This window comes from Schistocerca nitens, chromosome 3 (genome assembly GCF_023898315.1).
Source record: "Schistocerca nitens isolate TAMUIC-IGC-003100 chromosome 3, iqSchNite1.1, whole genome shotgun sequence".
In the NCBI taxonomy this organism is placed as follows: domain Eukaryota; kingdom Metazoa; phylum Arthropoda; class Insecta; order Orthoptera; family Acrididae; genus Schistocerca; species Schistocerca nitens.
This window is the reverse complement of record NC_064616.1, coordinates 892,021,271-892,043,095: the sequence shown is the minus strand read 5'-3', so window position 1 is coordinate 892,043,095 and position 21,825 is coordinate 892,021,271. Positions and strand designations below refer to the sequence as shown.

Here is a 21,825-nt window from a genome sequence, read left to right as displayed (position 1 = left end):
CCCCCCCATATCTATTCTCCTCTGTGCCTCTCCTAAACATTTGAAGAATGGGGACCTCTTGCCAGGTTGTCACCATATTTGCTGATGATAGTCATCTGTGGTAGTGCAGAATTGTGATTCATCAGTGAACACAAAGTGATGACATTCATCATTACCTGTCTTATACTTCCCGGCCATGGGACCACTCAAATGGCAGCCTACACATTTGATGGCAACTCCCTTGCGCAGTTGCTGTTAATCTCTGGCTGACAGTGTGGGACGATGCAGAAGGTTGCAGGAAGTTCATTACTCATTCTTGGGTGACAGGCACAGATGCGAAGGGATTACGATGTGTTTCGTGCACAGGAAGGCACTCCTCCCTTTTGGCAATCAGCCATGGTCAGCCGGAGACTTTATGACGAGTATGCTTACCCTCATATTCCCATGCAGTCCAACATCAGATCACTGTCACATCTCAATGCCCCACAAATCTGTATACTGATGATTCAACCAGCCAGCCAAATGAAAACCCACAACGAGGCCCATTTCAAACTCTGTCAGATATTCATAATGCTGTCTCACACGCATATGTGGAATCTCCATGTCTTTCACAATGATCACTCAATATCTGATGCTGTTCATACCCCTTTTAGACCCTAAATTAAACACAAAAAAACACTAACAGACTTTGTTGACCTTTCTACCAGTCTCAGAGAATTGCAACTCTCATCATTTATATACCCACTGCATTGCAACGCATGTGTACATAAACGAAGCTACAAAGACATCGATGTCTTCTAGATTCTCCACTTTTGCCTCAATCAGTCAAAACTGGATTCTTATAGGTCCACTTTGTTGTCTGTCTGTCAAGACCCATTTTTCTCAGTAGCACATAGAGGTGCTTATTTGAAATTTATGTGAAACTAGCTGAGCCACCCAGCACTGCCTGGGTATTTATCAAGTCCAGTCTTCTATAGATCCACCTCCTCCTCCACCTGTCTCCCCACCCCCTCATTGTCTGTCCATTTTCTCATCTTCCCTTCTCTCTCCATATTATCACACTCACCCCAATAGCAGGCTGGTGGTTCTTACCCCTACAATATTTCTTTCCAGATTGTAACTGGTGTGTGTTCCAAATTGCATTGAAACCATTATAGGGGTTTCGAATGAGTTTTTTACCCATGGCATTGCTCTCATACACACAGGTCAAAGATATTTCACACACATTTCACATGTATTTGTACACACATTTCACCTCTATGTCTAGTGAATTTCGCCCTGCAGTTTTACTTTCACACAGCTTAACATTTATGACATCATATCTCTTGAACTATATGTCATACAATGATATATTTTTGTTGGTACATTTAGCAACATATGTAGATACTGCCTGTGGAAAGTGCTGCAAATAGAGTTAGTAGCAACACAGTAATAGAATTAAATGTCTAGCATGATGCAGTACTTTTTCATGCATTCAGTGTTTATGACATTGTATCTCCTGAACTAAGTGTCATACAATGATTTAATTCTTCTTGTACATTTAGTGGTATATGTGAATATTGTCTGCAAAATGTGTCATGAACACTGTCAGTAGTAAGGAAGCAATAAATTAAAATGTCATGCTTCATGTGGCAGTTTTACTGCATGAACAGCAAAACTGTAGTATGCAATAAACTTTTCTTCCTTTCATCATTTTGTGGGGGTCGTCAGCAAGAAAAAGTTTTTTAAAGCATTGAAATTATGTGTACAGTTTGCTGCAAGTCTCTAAGTGTTCTCATTATCAAATACTGGATAACTGAACCATGAGTATTCTCACATTGTGGGCTACACTGCTTTTTCACCCCCACCCCTCTGAGAGGTGGGTGGTTCTTATCTCCATAGTGACTCTCTCCAGATAGTAAATGATTTGTGTACCAAGTCTGGTTGAAATCGTTCCACAACATATGTCTGCCATATGAAGATGTTAAGTTATCATAACATGAAGTGGTGGGCAGTAATAAATCTGTTCATAAATTACTCAGCAAAGGAAGAACATATACTGCTAAAAATACTGAAAAAATGGAAAATAATTTAAAAGCATGCTATTCCCTTCACAAATTATTTGTATTTTGAGACAGTTGAAAAGTAACCAAATAGAATAACTGAAAAAGGTGCAAGTTATTTAAAATTTTAAATTTTGAATTTTCCATGGCTTAATAGGCCCAGTTGTAAATCGGAGCTTGCTCCAACTAAGGCTGACAACCTTCGAATGTCAAAAATGGAAAGATCTTTTAGGAAAAAAATTCCACCGTCCTGCTCGAAAAGGCAGGAAAAGGCTACATCGGATTCGGTGGGTAGTCAACTAGAAGACAGCAATGAATCTGAGCGTTTGCAGCCATCAAAATGCACACTAAAACACAAAAAAGAAGATTAAACATGAGCAGATAAATTATATAGCAACACACAACATAAACTCACTACTTCAGACCGGAAAACTCAAGGAGCTCACAGATGAACTAAATAAACAAAAAGTTTTAACAACAGGGATCCAAGAAATGAGAAACACCACAGAGGACCCATTTGAATCACAAGGATACAGAATTTATAATGGGAAACCAGGACCGAGGGCAATGAAATAATGTCCCCAGTTTGGAACAGGGTTTTTAGTAAACATAAAATAACAGATTCAGTAACGGATTTCCAAGCAGTATCACCAAGAATTGCGACTAAGCTTTAAAACAATGAATAAAACCTATACAATAACAAATGCTTATGCCCCAACAAATGAAAAAAAAATTGTCTAACAAAAACAAAGGAAGAAGTAGATAAATTTTGGGACCTTATAGAAAAAAAACTGAACAGAGTAAATAAAAAGAATGTAAAAATCTTATTGGGAGATTTCAAGGCTCAGTTGGGAGATGAAAGGAAATATGAAGATATAATTGGAAAATGGAGTCCACATAAATTTATGAACAAAAACGGTCAAAGACTTGTAGAACTCTGCAGAGAACACAACCTTATATCTAAATCAACATACTTTAAGAGGAAGCCAAGTAAACATAAAACATGGAAACATCCAGACTGGAGGAAGGGGGAGTGGCAGCTAGACCATGTCTGTATGGACAAAATTTTTCATAAGGAGATCCACAATGTTAAAGTACTGAGAGGAGTAGACACAGGCTCAGACAATTATATAGTTAAAATTAAAATCAAATTCACTCCGTTAAAGAAGAGGACAGGAAAAACTAATAAAATAAAAAGGAGGTTTGACTCACATCAGCTAATTAAAAATAATAAATACCAACAAATAACACAAACCATCAAATTAACGGATGATCTACAACAACTAGTGCCTAATCTTAAAAAAGAAGCAGAGAATCTAGCTCCCTTGAACCTACAAAGGAAACATGCATGGTGGACATCAGAATGTGACAAATTCCATGAAGATAGACACCAAGCATGGTTAAAGTTTCAAACACATAAAACTGAAGACAATGCCATCAACCTAAAAATTAAAGAAAAAAATTCACACAAAATATTAGACGAAGCAAGAGAGGATTCCATAAGGATATTATAAACTCTATAGAAGGTAATTATCATAAAACCAACTCCAGGAACTACTATAAAATCTTTGGGAAACAACTACAACAATATGAAGCCCCTACACTAATACTGAAAGATGAAGATGGAAGAATGACACACAGTAACAAGGAAAATGCAAAAATCATGACAAAAGCATTTAACAAACTTCTGAATTGTGAGGAACCCAAAGAACCCTTACAAATCAACATAAGTACCCCAATAAAAACCAAACCTAACAAACTAGACCCTCCAACTTTCCAAGAAGTAGAAAAAATTCTTAAAGAACAAAAAAAAATTATAAGGCATGTGGAGAAGATCAGGTTTTTGTTGAAATGTGGAAATATGCGAGTGACACAGTCAAGACCTCCTTACACATGGCTCTAACAAAAATTTGGGTAACAGAAAGATTCCCCAAACACTGGACCAAAGCTATCAGCCACCCACTACACAAAAAGGGAGATAAGAGCAACCCAGACAACTACAGAGGAACTCTCTCCTAGATTGCACATACAAAATTCTATCCAAGATCCAATATGAAAGAATCAATGAGCAATTAGAACAGGAGTTAGGGGAATGTCAGGGAAGTTTCAGACCATGGAGAAGCTGTGCAGAGCAGATAATTAGTTTAAAATTGATTATGGCATACTACAAGAAACGGAACAAACCTCTGCCAATAACATTTGTAGATTTTAAGAAGGCACATGACTGTCTCCACAGACCTCCAGTATTAAAAATTTTAAGAAATCTAGGACTCCAGCCAAAACTAATTAAAATAATACAACTCACTCTAACCAACACCAAATCAAAAGTGAAGTTTAGAGGAGAAATTTCGGAACCATTCCTCATAAAAACAGGGCTAAGACAAGGTGACTGCCTATCAACATTACTGTTCAACTGTGCACTGGAATACACAATGAGAGAATGGTACAAGGACAATCCAAAGACGATAAGAATTGGTAGTGCAACAGACGATAAGAATTGGTAGTGCAAAAGACGATAAGAATTGGAAGTGCAAAAGACGATAAGAATTGGAAGTGCAAAAGACGATAAGAATTGGAAGTGCAAAAGACGATAAGAATTGGAAGTGCAAAAGACGATAAGAATTGGAAGTGCAAAAGACGATAAGAATTGGAAGTGCAAAAGACGATAAGAATTGGAAGTGCAAAAGACGATAAGAATTGGAAGTGCAAAAGACGATAAGAATTGGAAGTGCAAAAGACGATAAGAATTGGAAGTGCAAAAGACGATGATAGCCTAAATGCTTCAATGTGTTCTTTAAATCTTGTTGTGAAGCTTCTAAAATAAAATCATACACAGCACCAAAACCACTATACAACAGTATCAAAAGTCAGGTGTGTACAAGCTCACTTGCAACTCATGTCCTAGTTTCTACATTGGACAAACTGGTAGAAGCTTCGCAACAAGATTTAAAGAACACATTGATGCACTCCGTCTCAACAGCCTGAACAAGTCCAGCTTTGCTTCACATCTTGCCCGACACAATCATTCTGCAAACAACATAGAACAGAATCTCCGAATACTACATTTTGCCAACAAAGGCACAATACTTGACCACCTTGAAGAAATTGAAATATTTATCTACACAAATACAGCACCTGACTACCTACTCAATGATCAAACTGAACTGAGAAACAAATTTTTCCTTCAGAACTTTGAAGATCTACTAGTACAAAACACGTAACCACCCAACGAACCCTACACCGGCTCCCCAACCCCCCCCCCCCTCCCAGTGACCCACCCCCTCCCTCTCCTTACATCCTAACCACACCGGTGTCAATGTAATATACTACCACAAAATAAGACCTGTACCATATCTCTAAATGTTAAAGCTCTCCATTGCTAACATAAATCAGTACTTTATACATATTAATTCTAGCTGGAACAAACAAACTGCCTCTACCAATATCCCTGATCACTCTAATGTTAGAATAAAAATAAGTCAACAGTTAAAGAATTTTTGTTCATGATTTTTTAAATATTAAATGTACAGCCATACAAACAGCTTTAGTCCATTACAATCACTATAACTCTTATACATGTACCTTTAGCTAAAATAAACAGAATCTGCTCTTGATAATACCCCAGATCATGTTAACGTAACAACAAAAATAAGCCAACAGTTCATCTGAAGATTTATTATTAATTTAAATACACAGGCCCTAGTCATACAGACAACTGCATCTCATTGCAGATACAATAACCCTGTATTATTGATTCCTTGGGATTCATGTTAATGCCAAACATGATAATTGCTACTAAAAAAAACTGCCTGTAATATAGAAGTAGAAATAAGATATCAGATCACCTGAAATTTGTTCTTGTAGTAATTTATTTATTTATTTTATCTCGTGCTCTCATGTTATCGCCATTAAAATACTTGCCCTTATATCGACTTTAACACATGTAAAGAACAACAAATTACATCTCTGTACAAAGTAGGTTATGCCATATCTTTCTGTCAAGATCTTTGTTACAAGCAACAGTTGTCAAGCACATGCTGGATGCTGGTAAAGTGTAAACTAATATAGTTCGTGTGAAAGTGTTCTGGACATCAAAATGGATGCAGACATATCTAAAAAAAGCCGCCTATACTGTCACAGTAAGTAAAAACTAAATTTACATCCATATCGACAGATAAGCTATGGTCATGGCGATACATTAAAGTATGACCCATCTTTCTGCCATAGAACCAGCACCCAGCATTATGCTACTACCAGTAATGATGTAACTTCCCGGATCCTCCCGAAACCATCTGAAGATGAACCTGAAAAGGTTTGAGAACCGGTTTATGGAATAAAGCATTATTATTCAAAAAAGTGACTGGTTGCAGTTGTGTATAACTTATTTACATTTCAGTATCTGTATGAGCAACATTCAGGATGATTGACTAACTTGGCCTAGTACCAAAGTGGCCTTGTGACCTTGCTATGTTGGTACTGCAAATGACAAAGCATGAGGAAACTACAGCAGTTATATTTCCAGAGGACATGGAATTATACTATAAGGCTTAATGATGGCGGCACCCTCTTGGCTAAAATATTCCAGAGGTAAAACACTCCCAGATTTGGATCATGAGATGGGGACTATTAAGGAGGTACTTGTCATCAGGAAAAAGAAACCTGATATTCTAGGGATTGGAGCTCGGAATGTTAGGTCCCTTAGCAGGATAGGTAGATTAGAGAATTTAAAAACAGGAATGGATAGGTTGAGGTTAGATACAGTGGGAATCAGTGAAGTATGGTAACAGGAAGAGCAGAACTTCTGGTTGTGAACACAAAATCAAATAACGGTAGTGCAGAATCTGGCCTAATACAGAATGTGAATTTAGGAATATAGGTAAGCTACTGTGAACAAAATAGTGACTCCATTTCTGTAGCCAACTGATACAAAGCCAACACCCACCACAACAGTACAAGTTTACATGTCCACCAGTTCCACATATAAAAAAGAAATTGAAAGAATGTATGATAAAGTAAAAGAAATTATTATGATAGTTACTGCGAATCAAAATTTAATTGTGATGGGTACCTTGAATTTGATAGTATGAGAAAAGGAAGTTAAGGAAAAACAGTATGAGAATATGGACTGGAGAAAGGAATGAAACCGGAAGCCTCCAGGTGGAATTCTGCACAGGGCACACTTTGGCACAAACACTTGTTTTTAAAACCGTGCAATGTGGCTGTATATGTGGAAGAGAGCCCTGCACACACGGAGGTTTCACATAGATTATGAAATGGTCAGACAGGGATTTTGAAGCCAGATTTTAAACTGTAAAACATCTCCAGGAACAGATGTACAATCTGACTATAATTTATTTCTTATGAACTGAAGATTGAAACAAAATGAAATACAGAGAGGTAGGAAATTAAGGAAATGGGACCTCGATAAACAAAAAGAACCAGATGTTCTCGAGAGTTTCAAAGAGAACATTAAGCAATGATTGACGGACAAATAAGGAATGAATACAGCAGAAGAAAAATGGGTAACTTTGAGAGATGAAATAGTGAAGGCAGCACAAGTCAAACAGGAGGAAATTACACGTTCAAGTAGAAATCATTGATAATACACATGATATTGGGTTTAACTGCTGAAAAGAAGAAATATAAAAATGCAGCAAATGAAGCAGGCAAAAGGCAATACAGAACTAAAAACGAGATTGTCTGAAAGTGCCAAACTGTAAAGCAAGAATGGCTGGAGGACAAATGCAAGGGTGCAGAAGCATGAATACCTACCAGAAAGATAGATGCAACCTATAAGAAAATTAAAGAGACCTTCAAAAAGAAGAGGAGCACTTATACAAATAGCTCAAATCACAAGCTAGTATTAAACAAAGAAAGTAAGGCTGAAAGGTAGACCCTGAAGGACTATACAAGGGAACCAAACTTCAAGACATTGTTACAGAAAACAAAGAAGCAGATAAAATGAGATGGGAGATATGATACTGTGAAAAGAATACGACAGAGCACAGAAAAAAAGTTAAAACAGTGTTCCTAGAGTAGATGATATTCCTTCAGAATAATTAAGGTCCTTGGGAAAGCCAGATATGACAAAACTATTCCCTTGGGACACAAAATATATGAGATAACCACAGACTTCATGAAGACTGTGATAATTCAAATTCCAAAGACAGGTTCTGACAGCTGTGAGTGTTGCCAAAATATCAGCTTCATAAATCATGGATACAAAATACTGCCACGAACTGTTTACAGAAGAATGGGAAAATTTTTTTATAAGCCAACATTGGGGAAAATTAGTTTTGGTTCCACAGAAATATAGGAGTACATGAAACAATACTGATCCTACAAATCATCTTAGAAGATAGGTCAAAAGGAAGCACACTTATGTTCATGGAATTTGTAGACTTACATAAAGCTTTTTACAATGATGACTGGAATGCACTCTTTGAAACGCTCAAGGTATAATGGAAATACATAGAGTGAAAGGTTATATACAACTTGTACAGAAACCAGACTGCATTCATAAGGGTCACACGGCATGTAACAAAAGCAGTAGTTGAGACCAGAGTGAGTCAGCACGGTACACTATTCTTGATGTAATTCAATATGTATACTGATTAAGTTGCAAAGGAAACCAAGGAGAAATTTGGAAAGTGAATTGCAGTTCACCAAAAAGAAATTAAAACTTTGTGGTTTGCCTATGATGACAATTCTGTCAGAAATGGCAAAGGACTTGTAAGAGCAGATGAACAGAATGGGCAGTATCTTGAAAGAGAGTTTATAAGATGAACACCAACAAACCAAAAAACAAGGTTATTGGAATGCAGTCGGATTAAATCAGATGAGACTGTGAGTATTAGATTGAGGAATTACACTTTAAAGGCGCTGAGTTTTGTTATGTGGGTGGCAAAATAAGTGACTGACCGAAGTAAACAGAAGGATGCTGAAGGCAGACTGACAGTAACAATAAAAAAGCTTCTGAAAAAGATAAAGTTATTAAAATTGAATAAAAATTCGTTTGTGAGGAAGTCTTCTCTTAAAGCAATTGTTTAGAGTGACGCTTTGTAGGGAAATGAAATGTGGATGATGAACAGTGTGGCCAAGAAGAGAATAGGAGCTTATGAAATATGTCGCTACAGAAGGATTTTAAAAATTGGACGGGATTGGTTTCGTTATTTTGTTTTAGGGCACAAGAACAACTAGGGTCATACAAGCTCATTATTAGATGGGATGATCAACTAACTAATGAGAAGGCACTGAAGCAAATTTGGAGTGGGGGCATGGGGAAAAAATTATGGCACAACTTTACTAAAAGAAGGGACTGGTTGATGGATCACATCCTGTGGCTTTAAGGAAATATCAGTTCGGCAATGGAGTGAAGTTTTGAGGGAGGATAAACTAGTGTGGAGAGCTGCTTCAAACTACTCTTTGGACTGAAGACTATTACAACATCAACAAAATTTAGCTGAGCAACGTACAAAGCACAGCATTGACAGATAGATGCAAAGAAAATATTTAATGAATGTAAGGGACAGAATGTAAGTCCTCTGGCTGAAAATCTTTGGAAGTCCAAAGAACGGAGATGGTTTTATTTTCACATCCTTATGTGAGGCAAAATCAGAAGATGAATAACCTCACAACATCTTTAAAATTTAGAAAGATAGATTGCTACTCACTGGAAAGAGGACACACTGGGTTGCAGACAGGTACAATGAAAAGACACGCATTAGCTTTCGGCCAAAACCTTCTCCAGAAAAGTAAAAACAAACTAACAAACACATATATATATAAACTCATTCACACAAGCAAGCATACCTCACACACATATGACCGCTTGTTTGTGTGAATGAAGGGGTGTGTGTGTGTGTGTGTGTGTGTGTGTGTGTGTGTGTGTGTGTGGTGTGAGAGAGAGTGTGTGTGGTTTTGTTTTTCCTTTCCTGAAGAAGGCTTTGGCCGAAAGCTAATGTGTAAGTATCTTTTCATGTGCCTGTCTGCAGATCAATGTGTCATCTTTATGCCTGTTTGCAGATCAATGTGTCATCTTTACCATGAGTAGCATTATCTTTTCCTTGTTGCTGTTGTGGTCTTCAGTCAGAAGAATGGTTTGATGCAACTCCCCATCCTATTCTATGCTGTGCAAGTCTCTTCACCTCTGAGTAACTACTGCGGCCTACATCGTTCTGAATATGCTTACTGTATTCATGTCTCTGTTTCCCTCTACAATTTTACCCCCCCCCCCCCCCCTCACACACACACACACACACACACACACACACACACACACACACACACACACACTCTTCCCTCCAGTAGTGAATTGGTGATCATCCCTTGATGTCTCAGAAGATGTTCTCCCAACCAATCTCCTCTTCTAGTCAAGTTGTGCCACAAATTACTTTTCTCCCCAGTTCTATTCAGTACCTCCTCATTAGTTACATTATCTAATCATCTAATCTTCAGCATTCTTCTGGAGCACCACAGTTGAAAAGCTTTTATTTTCTTCTTGTCTAAACTGTTCATCATCCATGTTTCACTTCCATACAGGGCTACACTCCATACAAATACTTTCTGAAGAGACTTGCTGACACTTAAATCTACACTTCATGTTAACAAATTTCTCTTCTTCAGAAAACCTTTCTTGCCATTGCCAGTCTACATTTTATATCATCTCCACTTTGACCACCAACCATTATTTTGCTGCCCAAATAGCAAAACTCATCTACTACTTTAAGTACCTTAGTTCCTAATCTAATTCCCTTAACATTGCCTGATTTAATTTGACTACATTCCATTATCCTCATTTTGCTTTTGTTGATGTTCATCTTATACTCTCCTTTCAAGACATTGTCCATTCCATTCAACTGCTCTTTTGAGTCCTTTGCTGTGTCTGACAGAATTACAATGTCATTGGCAAACCTCAAGGTTTTTATTTGTTCTCCCAGGTCCCATTTCCTTATATTCCTACCTTTTTGCATTTTGTTTAGTTATAATCTACAGTTCATAACCAATAAATTGTGGTCCGAGTCTACACCTGCCCCTGGAAATGTCGTGCAATTTAAAATCCTGGTTCTGAAATGTCTATCTTACCATTATATAAGCAATCTGAAACCTTCCGGTGTCTCCAGGTCTCTTCCATTTATACAAACCTCTTTCATGACTCTTAAAAGAAGTGCTGGCTATGATTAAATTATGCTCTGTGCAAAATTCTACAAGGCGCCTCTTTCACTCATTCCCCCCAGACCATATTCACTTATTATTTTCCCTTCTTGTCCTTTTCCTACTATTGAATTCCAGTCCCTCATGACTTAAATTTTCATCTCTCTTAACTATCTGAATAATTTCTTTTATTTCTCCATACATATGTCAATCTCTTCTTCATCTGCGGATCTAGATGGAACAAAATACAGGGTGATTCAAAAAGAATACCACAACTTTAGGAATTTAAAACTCTGCAACGACAAAAGGCAGAGCTAAGCACTATCTGTCGGCGAATTAAGGGAGCTATAAAGTTTCATTTAGTTGTACATTTGTTCGCTTGAGGCGCTGTTGACTAGGCGTCAGCGTCAGTTGATGCTAAGATGGCGACCGCTCAACAGAAAGCTTTTTGTGTTATTGAGTACGGCAGAAGTGAATCGACGACAGTTGTTCAGCGTGCATTTCGAACGAAGTACGGTGTTAAACCTTCTGATAGGTGGTGTATTAAACGTTGGTATAAACAGTTTACAGAGAATGGGTGTTTGTGCAAAGGGAAAAGTTCTGGACGGCCGAGAACGAGTGATGAAAATGTAGCACGCATCCAGCAAGCATTTGTTCGCAGCCCAGGAAAATCGACTCGCAGAGCTAGCAGAGAGCTGCAAATTCCACAATCAACTGTATGGAGAGTCCTACGAAAAAGGTTAGTTATGAAACCTGAACGTCAACTACCCGAGGCGATGGATCGGCCGCCAGGCAGCCCGTGACAGAGCACTTCATCACTGGCCTCCAAGAGGCCCTGATCTTACCCCCTGCGATTTTTTCTTATGGGGGTATGTTAAGGATATGGTGTTTTGGCCACCTCTCCCAGCCACCATTGATGATTTGAAACGAGAAATAACAGCAGCTATCCAAACTGTTACGCCTGATATGCTACAGAGAGTGTGGAACGAGTTGGAGTATCGGGTTGATATTGCTCGTGTGTCTGGAGGGGGCCATATTGAACATCTCTGAACTTGTTTTTGAGTGAAAAAAAAAACCTTTTTAAATACTCTTTGTAATGATGTATAACAGAAGGTTATATTATGTTTCTTTCATTAAATACACATTTTTAAAGTTGTGGTATTCTTTTTGAATCACCCTGTATTACTACTGTGTTGGGTGTGGGCTTCGTGTATCTTTCCTACAATAATGCTTTCACTATGCTGTTTATATTAGCTTATCCACACTTTTATTTTTATTCATTATTAAAGCTACTCCTGCATTACCCTCATTTGATTTTATATTTATAACCCTGTATTCACCTGACCAGAAGTCCTGATCCTCCTGCCACCTAACTTCACTAATTCCCACTATATCTAACTTTAACTTATCCATTTCCCTTTTTAAATTTCCTAACCTACCTACCAAATTAATGGATCTGACATTAAATGCTCCAATCCATAGAATGCCAGTTTTCTCTATCTTGATAATGACAGCCTCCTTCTCAAGAGGATGTCACCATCATTTAACCATACAGCAGAGCTGGATGCCCTCAGGAAAAAATTATGGCTATAGTTTCTCCTTGCTTTCAGCCATTTGCAGTACCAGCACAATAAGGCCACTTTGGTTGATGTTACAAGATCAGTCAATCATCCAGACTATTGCCCCAGCACTAACTGAAAAGACTGCTGCCCCTCTTCAGGAACCACATGTTTGTCTGGCCTCTCAACAGATACTCCTCCATTGCAGTTACATCTACAGTAAGGCTATCTGTATCACTGAGGCACACAAGCCTCACCACCAATGGCACCCATGGTTCATTAGAGGAGCAGGAATCTTTTCGTTCTTTCCTGAATAGCGAAAGTGTGTACTGATGGTAAATGCCTTAGTATGAGAAAGAAAATACCTACCACCATTCATTGAAGAAATTGTAGCGTCAACCAGTCAATCAAATTAGAAAGTCTAACAAGGAACTTCTACAGCTAATCGTAAAAATATAGCAACACACTGAGAGGTCCTACGTGAATCACTGATAGGTTGTGGTGTTTACTAGAACAAACCTTTGAGGTGTATTAAAATTACATCAAATTGAGACTTGTGGCCTGATCATAACTGTGTTGGAATAGCCGTCAACACTCAAGGTCCAACTCTCCCAGAGGTTCACGATTTGCTACATTCAGCTGTTAGCATGTGTTGTGGGTATCTTAAGAGTGGGACTACAAAGAAGCTGCTAATAAGACTACAAAAATTCCAAACTCCCACACACAAAAAGTGCTGTTGTGTGCTTCATAGTGGCACTGCAAGTGTTTTTGCACTTCTATATTCATGGAAAACCTTGAACACACATAGCTTTATTAATACTAAGACTACAACAAAAAAGTTAAAAAGGAAAAGATAATGATTTTGAGCTTACCATAGAAAGTAACGATACAAACAACACTTATCAAGATAACCAAATAAAAAGCTACTACTTAGTGCTAGAATTTTTACCTTTAATGTTATGGCTCCCTCATCACTATTTGCATAAATATCATCTTCCTTTTCGACAGGTTCTTGTCCTCGTACGGGTATATGCTTCACATCTTGAAACTTGAAAATGAATGTAGAACACCCAATTGCAAAATGATACTGCAAAATAAAACATGCAAATGTTATTTTATTGCTGCAAAGATAAACCTATTGTTGACACACTTCCATATACAGAAAGAACTTCCAAAAATTGTGTTGTGTGTTGGTACCGAGTGCCGTGAAACATCGAGGAATGGGAAGAGAGGAAAAATCAGTCACATTAACTTTATGAAAATTATAGTGATACAAGAAAACGCACCCAACATTAACTTTGTATTTGACATTCAGCCATGTTTTTCTTAATTTAATTACAAAATGCCAATGAAAGAGGAAATTCAGACCTACAATAATAACAGAGTAACAAAAAACCTAGGGTTGGCTTAAGTATAATTGGTAATGTAATAAACTGTACACATGAACTTTCAGAAAACATCAACTTTTTTTAATAAAGGGGAATTTATTGCAAAAATACATGATGAAATGGAAGAAAGTATAAACAAATATGAGTGCACAGGTAAGGAAAACAATATAATGGTGGGAGGCAGCTGTGAGAGGTATCACTGGTAATGCTTGTGCACATTAAAAGGGAGCTGGCATACAGAAATTCAACAAAAGCTGCATGAAATTGTATCCATAAAATTCAGAAGGAAGGTACCAGATGACTAGTGTGAATGAGCTGCTAAAGCCACAAGTATTTAATGTGCACTAAGTTTGTTACTAGAGATGCCAAATTTAACTGTTCCTTAAAGTGAGCATTCACTCAATAAGTGACGAATTTTTACAATGTTCCGAGTGGGGCAGCATTTGCAAAGTATATCAGAGCTAAAATCATTTTAGATGTGCAAAAAACCTAACAACAGTTGTGACTGGAATGAATGTTTTTACTGAGCTAGATAATTTTAGGTTGAATTGGACCACTTTAAGATGTCATGTAGACAGAGGTTTTTAAAATGTAGTGCAGGCAAGTGACGCTGAAGGTTACAGCATCAGACTGAACTGAATAGTGTAATTAATTATGCTGCATTATATATGAAATAAAGACAGCACATAATTACCAACAGAAACAATTTGAGTTATGTTCCAACATATCATTTCCAGATAGTAGACAAACATATTAAATTACAAATTGCACGGTGGTGGTGACAGCCCTTCACCAAAACTCCATTGAAAAAGTAATTTTACAATATTTTAAAAATATTACCTTGTGGCACTGCTGTACACACATTTTGTCTATAATCCTCGACTCAGAGAGAGTAGGATCCTGAAGCCTGCGAGTCATGGGCATATACAAAAAATACAATGCACGAATCACTCTGGCTCTCAATCCATGTCGCCGAGTCATTGCTGCAGGCTGCAGATATGGTGGCAAGGGAATATCTGACCTATAAAACCTGTCAACATATGAACACCACCGATAACATGAGTTCAATGTGAATCTTAACATAATGTTTCAGAATATGCATCTAGATTATGACTGCAGAGAAAAAAATCTGTAATTTTCTATAACAGCAGCATCAGTGTCTTGGCAACACAATAAGTCATTTAGTTATAAAAAGGAAAACATAAAAATATAATTCTTATACAGGTAGTAAGGAAACAACTTTTCTGAGGAAATGACAGGCAATTATCATTGGAAACAAATACAATGCTGTTTGTGACAGAGTTATGAGTATAACAGGGATGCTGAATTACTTAATATAAGGAAGTTATCATTTAGGTAATGTCAGCAACTCCATATGGTAGGTAGTTATAATCATTATAATATTGATATTCTTAGGTTCTGTAGTGATCAGCATGTTGAAGGTTGTGTTATAAAAGTAGAAATTCACAGAAAGTTAAATCACCACAACATGAAGTATTCTTGTTGGTAATTTTGAGGCTCTCTGCTCTGCTTTTTAAATACTGAACAGTATGTCATAATACTACGTTAAAATTAAAATTTCACAAGCATGGATAGTCCATACCAGAGTCTTGTCAGTTCATACACCAAAATACATGTAACACCACTTGTACAATTTGAAATCAGAGTTATGGGAGCCAGCAGCACAGCTAATGACAACATTTTTACACTCATCTGCAATGGCAAAATCATAATAAAAAATCAACAGGGAATGGTTTTTCAGATAACAATACTCAATGGCCGGCATTTAACATCATGATACCTGCTAGATATTAAAAGGATTTGGAGTACTGCAAGAGTAATAAATACCTACTGAAAAGATACACACTCCTGGCACAAATGAAAAATATAATGTTTTCTGCAGAAAAGTCATATGCTACTTTGAATACTGTTAGCCTAAAAGGAAGGAAGATAAGCATTTAATGTGACATAAGCAACATGGTCATTAGGGGTGGAGCTCAAGCTCAGATCTGGAAAAAGAGGGAAAGGATATCAACTGTGTTCTTTTCAACGCAATTATCCCAGCATCTGCCTCAAGCACTTTAGAAAAACGAGGGAAAACATAAATCTGGATGGCTAGAATGGGACTTCAATCACTCACAAATGCAAGTCCTGTGCCTTACCACTGCACCATCACAACTGGTCATCATAAAAAAAAAAAGCAACAGGGAAAACAAGCAAGGCAAGAGAAAATTTCTTTAACAGCATACAATAAAATCCTCCCCTTGGGGGAGCCTGCAACCCCTAGAGGGTGCATCTCTAGATTGTGGATAGATGAATGAGTGTGTGGTAGGAGGGAAATGAAATACCTCCCACGGACCAACAGGCAATGCAGCATCTGACTCAGAGCGAGGGGCTACATAAGCCATCTGTATCCCATGTTAGGCTGCATTCACTGTCACTAGATGTCGTCTGATAGCATCACCTGACAGAGCATGGTCACGGGGAGGTGGGGCAGGGTCAAGAAGGTTAGATTAGGTTAGAATCTATTCTATGTAGAAGTAGGTTAGCTTTCAACGTCCTACAGTGAGATGGATACCACGTTGCCCCTGTGCTTCGAAAGGAGTGCTGCACCGCAAATTTTGCTATTAAGAAGATGCTGAATGGATGTGAGAGCTACACATGTCCCCAAAAGAATGTGGCCAGTACCGCAACCTCTGTCCTCAGTTATTGGAATTAACATAAAAGTTTTACGAGTATGTGAGGTGAGGGGAGAAACTTTCTGTAACATACTTGACATGATTCATGGTGACCTTGAAAAGCAAGATTACAAACACATTATTTTCCAGAATTTATCTGAAGTTGTGCATCAGTTTACCACCAATGACTCATTTGTCATTCAGTATACATATTAAAGACAAACACCACACTTGCAAACCACTTCATGTAACTGCAATACATTTCTAGCATAAAAATGACAGTAAGCAGTAGTAACAATTTGTAGACAGCTAATGTCAACCTACCACATCTCAAAAACAAAGATCCACAATAGTAACTTTAAGCATCCATTCTCACTTGAACAAATTATTTCTTGAAGTTATAATTTACAGTTAAATATCCAATCAAGATTTTGCCTACTGTTGGTTTTCAATAAACCAACGATTTCAGCATATGCATTCTGAACTATATCCCGATATCTTTCATCCTCATGATGCCACAATCTCCTCCTTTGATCAGACTTATCAGTTCTTCACAGTCCATATTTATTGTTTTGGCTGAAATGACCGAAGAAAACAACCCGATTCGAATTTCATCGATTGTTGTCCAAAGTCTGTATGTTCAGGTGATGATCTTGGCTATATTGTGACTGTATGTATTTGTGTACAGATCTGAGAGGGGGGGGGGGGCAATCAGCCATTTTGGGCCAATGTCGGTTGTCAGCAGAATCCACTAATATGGGTGCCACTGTGACTGCAACCTTAGAGGCGGCCTCCAGAACTGCAAAAGGCAGCAGATACCACCACTGATTATTTTCCCCGCATAATGCAGTTTCAAATTCAATATTCAAAATATGGCTTCCTCTCATCTTACATCAATATCCAGAGGTAAAATAGCCCCCACTCATATCTCTGGAAGAGGGGGAGGGGGGTTAGACACAATGACAACTCGACAACTTGAAGTGAGGTACAATATCAAAACAAGGATTGGTACCCAGAATTTCAGAACACTGTTACAAGCAGGAAGAAAAGTAAAATAGAGATGGAAAAGAAGAATATGAACAGGGTGGTAATTGCTGAGGTAAGATGTTATGGTAGACTACGCAAGTAACAATGTTATTGGTGTAAGGATGAATGGTGTGAAAAAAGATATATTGATTATCTAGGTGTATATGGCAACTTCAGAACATGATGACCAAATATTAGAGGAAACATAACACCACAGAGAAAATAGTGGATTATAATCAAGGATGATGCAAAATAGTAACCGGTGGCTGGAATGTCATTTTGAAAGTAGGGAAGGTGGGAATCATAGTAGGCAGTCACAACCTTGGAAGGAGGAATAACAGAGGTGAAAGGCTCATTGACTTCTGCAGGGAAAGACAACTGGTGGTGGAAAACATACAGTTCAAAAATCATAAGAGGATGACCTACACTTGGAAATTACCATGGGCTGGATATGGAAACCAAATCAATTTTATACTGGAGGAAGAAAGGTACAGAAATGGAATCTAGAAAGTGCACACATTACCAGGTGCAGATATTAATAGAGAACTTACTAATATACAGACACAAGCAGACATATTTAAAGACCGTCTGCTTGTGTCTGTATATGTGTGGATGGATATGTGTGTGTGTGCGCGCGCGAGTGTATACCCGTCCTTTTTTCCCCCTAAGGTAAGTCTTTCCGCTCCCGGGATTGGAATGACTTCTTACCCTCTCGCTTAAAACCCACATCCTTTCGTCTTTCCCTCTCCTTCCCTCTTTCCTGATGAGGCAACAGTTTGTTGCGAAAGCTTGAATTTTGTGTGTATGTTTGTGTTTGTTTGTGTGTCTATCGACGTGCCAGCGCTTTCATTTGGTAAGTCACATCATCTTTGTTTTTAGATATAAACCATTTAGTTAGTTCTTCTGGCCCTAGCTACAGTCATTTTACCTGCCTTAGAAAGCATGAATGTGCCGACAATTCCAGCACCCCATGGCCACATGGAGGAACATACACAAAGTGCGGGGATATGATGCACGGAGGCACATGAAAGTGTCAGTGTTCTAAGATGATGTTTTTCTCAACAGTAAGGACATTCCTTATAAATCACAGATGCTGGCAGATTTTGAGACGAAGCCCAAACATGAGTGTGTACAGGCCTCATGCAGAGAGAGCAGTGTTGTGTAGCTGCTCTCCCAACAGCCTCAGAATGTAGGAAAACACTGTAAAATGTAAAATCGTGAGAAAGATGCCGATTCACGAGGCACATGCCAGATAGGAAATTTTCATGCCGCACGGGGAGGCATGGCTATGAAGTGGCGATCTGTCATTGGGATGCACTGAAAATTTTGACTGCCATTACAATGCCAAAAGGAAGACTATTTCGAAGAGGAGCTTACTGAGAGATGGAGGAGAAGCAAGGGAAGTCGTGGAGACACCGTGGAAGTGAGAGGATGTGGGCACTCTTCCACTATCGCCAACATCCGCCTTCTGACACCTTGGTGGCACAGCTTCAGCCACGGGACTGACGACAGTCAGACAACATGGAGATTGTACCTGGGCCCTGCTGCAAAGCCGCGATTGCTGATGAGGGCAGCCGACTCATGCCACACAGTCCCGAGGCGACATGCCGAGATTTATAATTTTGTTTTGGTTTGGGTAAACAGCACGAAAATAAATACATCTCTTTCATGTTATGATCAGACTCCTTAATTTTTTACCCTGTGTGTTTGATTTCATGTAACTGTTGATATCAATTAATTATGGGCTCCTAATGGGGGGATTCTCATCAGTTCTCTGCTCATCATTTCACATTTGACAGCAAAAAGAAAAAAATCTCAGTTCACTACATTTTTGGCGCACAACGTGGGGTGACCTGATCGGTAATTTTCATGGTATCTGATGTCAGAAAATAATTTCTTGAGATCACAACATTTTGGTGCCCAATGTGGGGCTTCGATTGGACTTCATTCTCACATTGTTGTTAATGTGAGAACTTCTAAGTTTCAAGGCACGACTCAGGAAGAATTCCCATTCCATTATTAGCATATGTTAAACTCGTGTGAGATGCCAGGTTTGCGTGCTAAGTGCATTGCAAATGAACATGTAAAGTAGATACAGCAGTAGCTAGTGTAGTCCACTTTAGTTCCCACAGCCTCCTCATATTTTTATGTAGTTTTAGAATGTGTAGTTTGTTGTTGTAAATATTCTGTTACACAATTTCAATCATTCTGTTTGCTGTTACCAGCACTGCCATTAGCGCTGTACTGTATCTGTTCGTTCTGTGGAGACATTTTAGTTTTTAGTTTAGTTTTTTCTGTGCAAGTGGGGTGCGGGAGACTGATAAATATGGAAACAGTTAAGCAAGTTGAGGAAAGTTCGGGGGCAAGCAAGAAAACACAAGGCATGTTTATGGGGGATACACAAAGTGAGAGTCCACTAGATCGAATTCTCGTAATATTAGAAAACCACACATCACAGTTAACAGCCATAAGGTAGCAGCATAAAACATGGGTTGAAAGACTGGAAACTGAACTAAATTTTTGCAATCAAAAACTATCGGCAGATTGCTGAAGTTAGGCACAAATTAGAGACCAAAACCGGAATGATACAGATGGAGGTCACCAAGAGCCTGGACGAGGCAAGTAAAGAAAGTGAAACGAAGGTTGGCAGCTTAGAAATGTGGGTAAATGTGAAGATGACATATGTCTGTGTGTGTAGACGAGGAAAGTAAATCATCCAAGGAAACACAAACACGAGTGTCAGTCCTCGGGCAAGAAGTGTCTGCAATGCGACAAGGTAATGTCCTTGTAATGCAGGTCACACTGACAAATTTGCAGGTCGCATTCCTGACGCGGGGGGTGGACATATGACTGCCCAAGTTTGGCCAAATGTGCAGTACTCACCCAAAGGCATACCTAAAGAATTTAGATGAGTATCTGCATGCAAAAGGACTGGCACAATGTAATGCTTTACTCGATGCACACCAGATGCTTGATCAGGAGGAGGCTGCCTGGTTTGACATTACAATTTGCGAGAACAGTAGTTACAAGGATTTCTGCACTAAGTTCTGGCAACGTACTGGATCCTGGCCACACAGGCGAGTGCAAAGATGAGTATATATCAAGGACACTACGCGCCAAAGTCACGCCAATCCATGGCAACATATGCTGCTCACTGTCATTCTGGTGAGATACTTGGATGACAAAATGTCAGATGAGTACTGGTGCAGCGCGATGCACTCACATTTTCCTGCTCGTGTACAACGTGCGCTCATCGAGGCACTCTCAAGAGAGCAGTTCCTCGATACTTTAAGGTCCTTGGACGACTTCGAAGAGCAGGAGAAGCAAAGGACGGCAAGTGAAAATGCAATTAGGACAGAAAATGGGGGGCCGCAAGAGTTTGTACATTGCAATGACAGGCAGAATTGGTGCAACAACAGACAAAGGAGAGAAGAGGGGAAAAGGTGAGAGCGATATAGACATCATGGTCCACACCATGGAGAACAAGGCAGGAACGAAATGCCAAACCACAGATGCTATGTGAACTGTGTGCAAGCATCGCACAATGGGAGAGACCATGTGAATGGAGGTTCACCACCTCTGACCCACCTCACACAGACGAATGTGATATTACACAATTGCATTATCAGAGAAAATGAGATATCGCAGAGGACGCCACAGTAGAGAAGGGCCATCACATACTCAATGTGCGGTACTGGCAATCACAAACACAAGATGACACTGATGAGTACTGTGATGACCCAGAGTTGCCAGAAAGTGGACAATCTGTGTCCCCCCATTGAAATAACCATGGTAGGAATTAAGACAACAGCATGCCTACATTCTGGGTCAGAAGTGACAGCACTTTCAAGGTCTTTTTACTCAATGCTGGAGGAAAGTGGTAGTAAATTAGCTGAGATAATCACTAATTGAATAGATTTTCAGTTGTAGTAATTAGTACTTATTTACTGTGTTTACCATAGACAGACATTTTTTGTACCTGAGGCTTGGGACACTTGGT

General features: G+C 38.7%; 1 protein-coding gene across 5 annotated transcripts in view; it reads right to left on the bottom strand.

Moving 5' to 3' along the window:
- Positions 1 to 21,825, bottom strand: part of LOC126248948 (transmembrane protein 183-like) — a 116,186-nt gene that overhangs the window by 7,326 nt on the left and 87,035 nt on the right. For all 5 annotated transcript variants that reach the window (XR_007545565.1, XM_049950475.1, XM_049950477.1 and 2 more), the window contains 2 exons: positions 14,962 to 15,151; positions 13,683 to 13,820 (listed from right to left, as the gene is read on the bottom strand). Coding sequence is in view for 4 of the 5 variants with exons in the window: in XM_049950475.1 (XP_049806432.1) it covers positions 13,683 to 13,820; positions 14,962 to 15,151 (328 nt within the window). In the remaining variant the exon portion in view is untranslated. The remainder of the gene's footprint in view (positions 1 to 13,682; positions 13,821 to 14,961; positions 15,152 to 21,825) is intronic.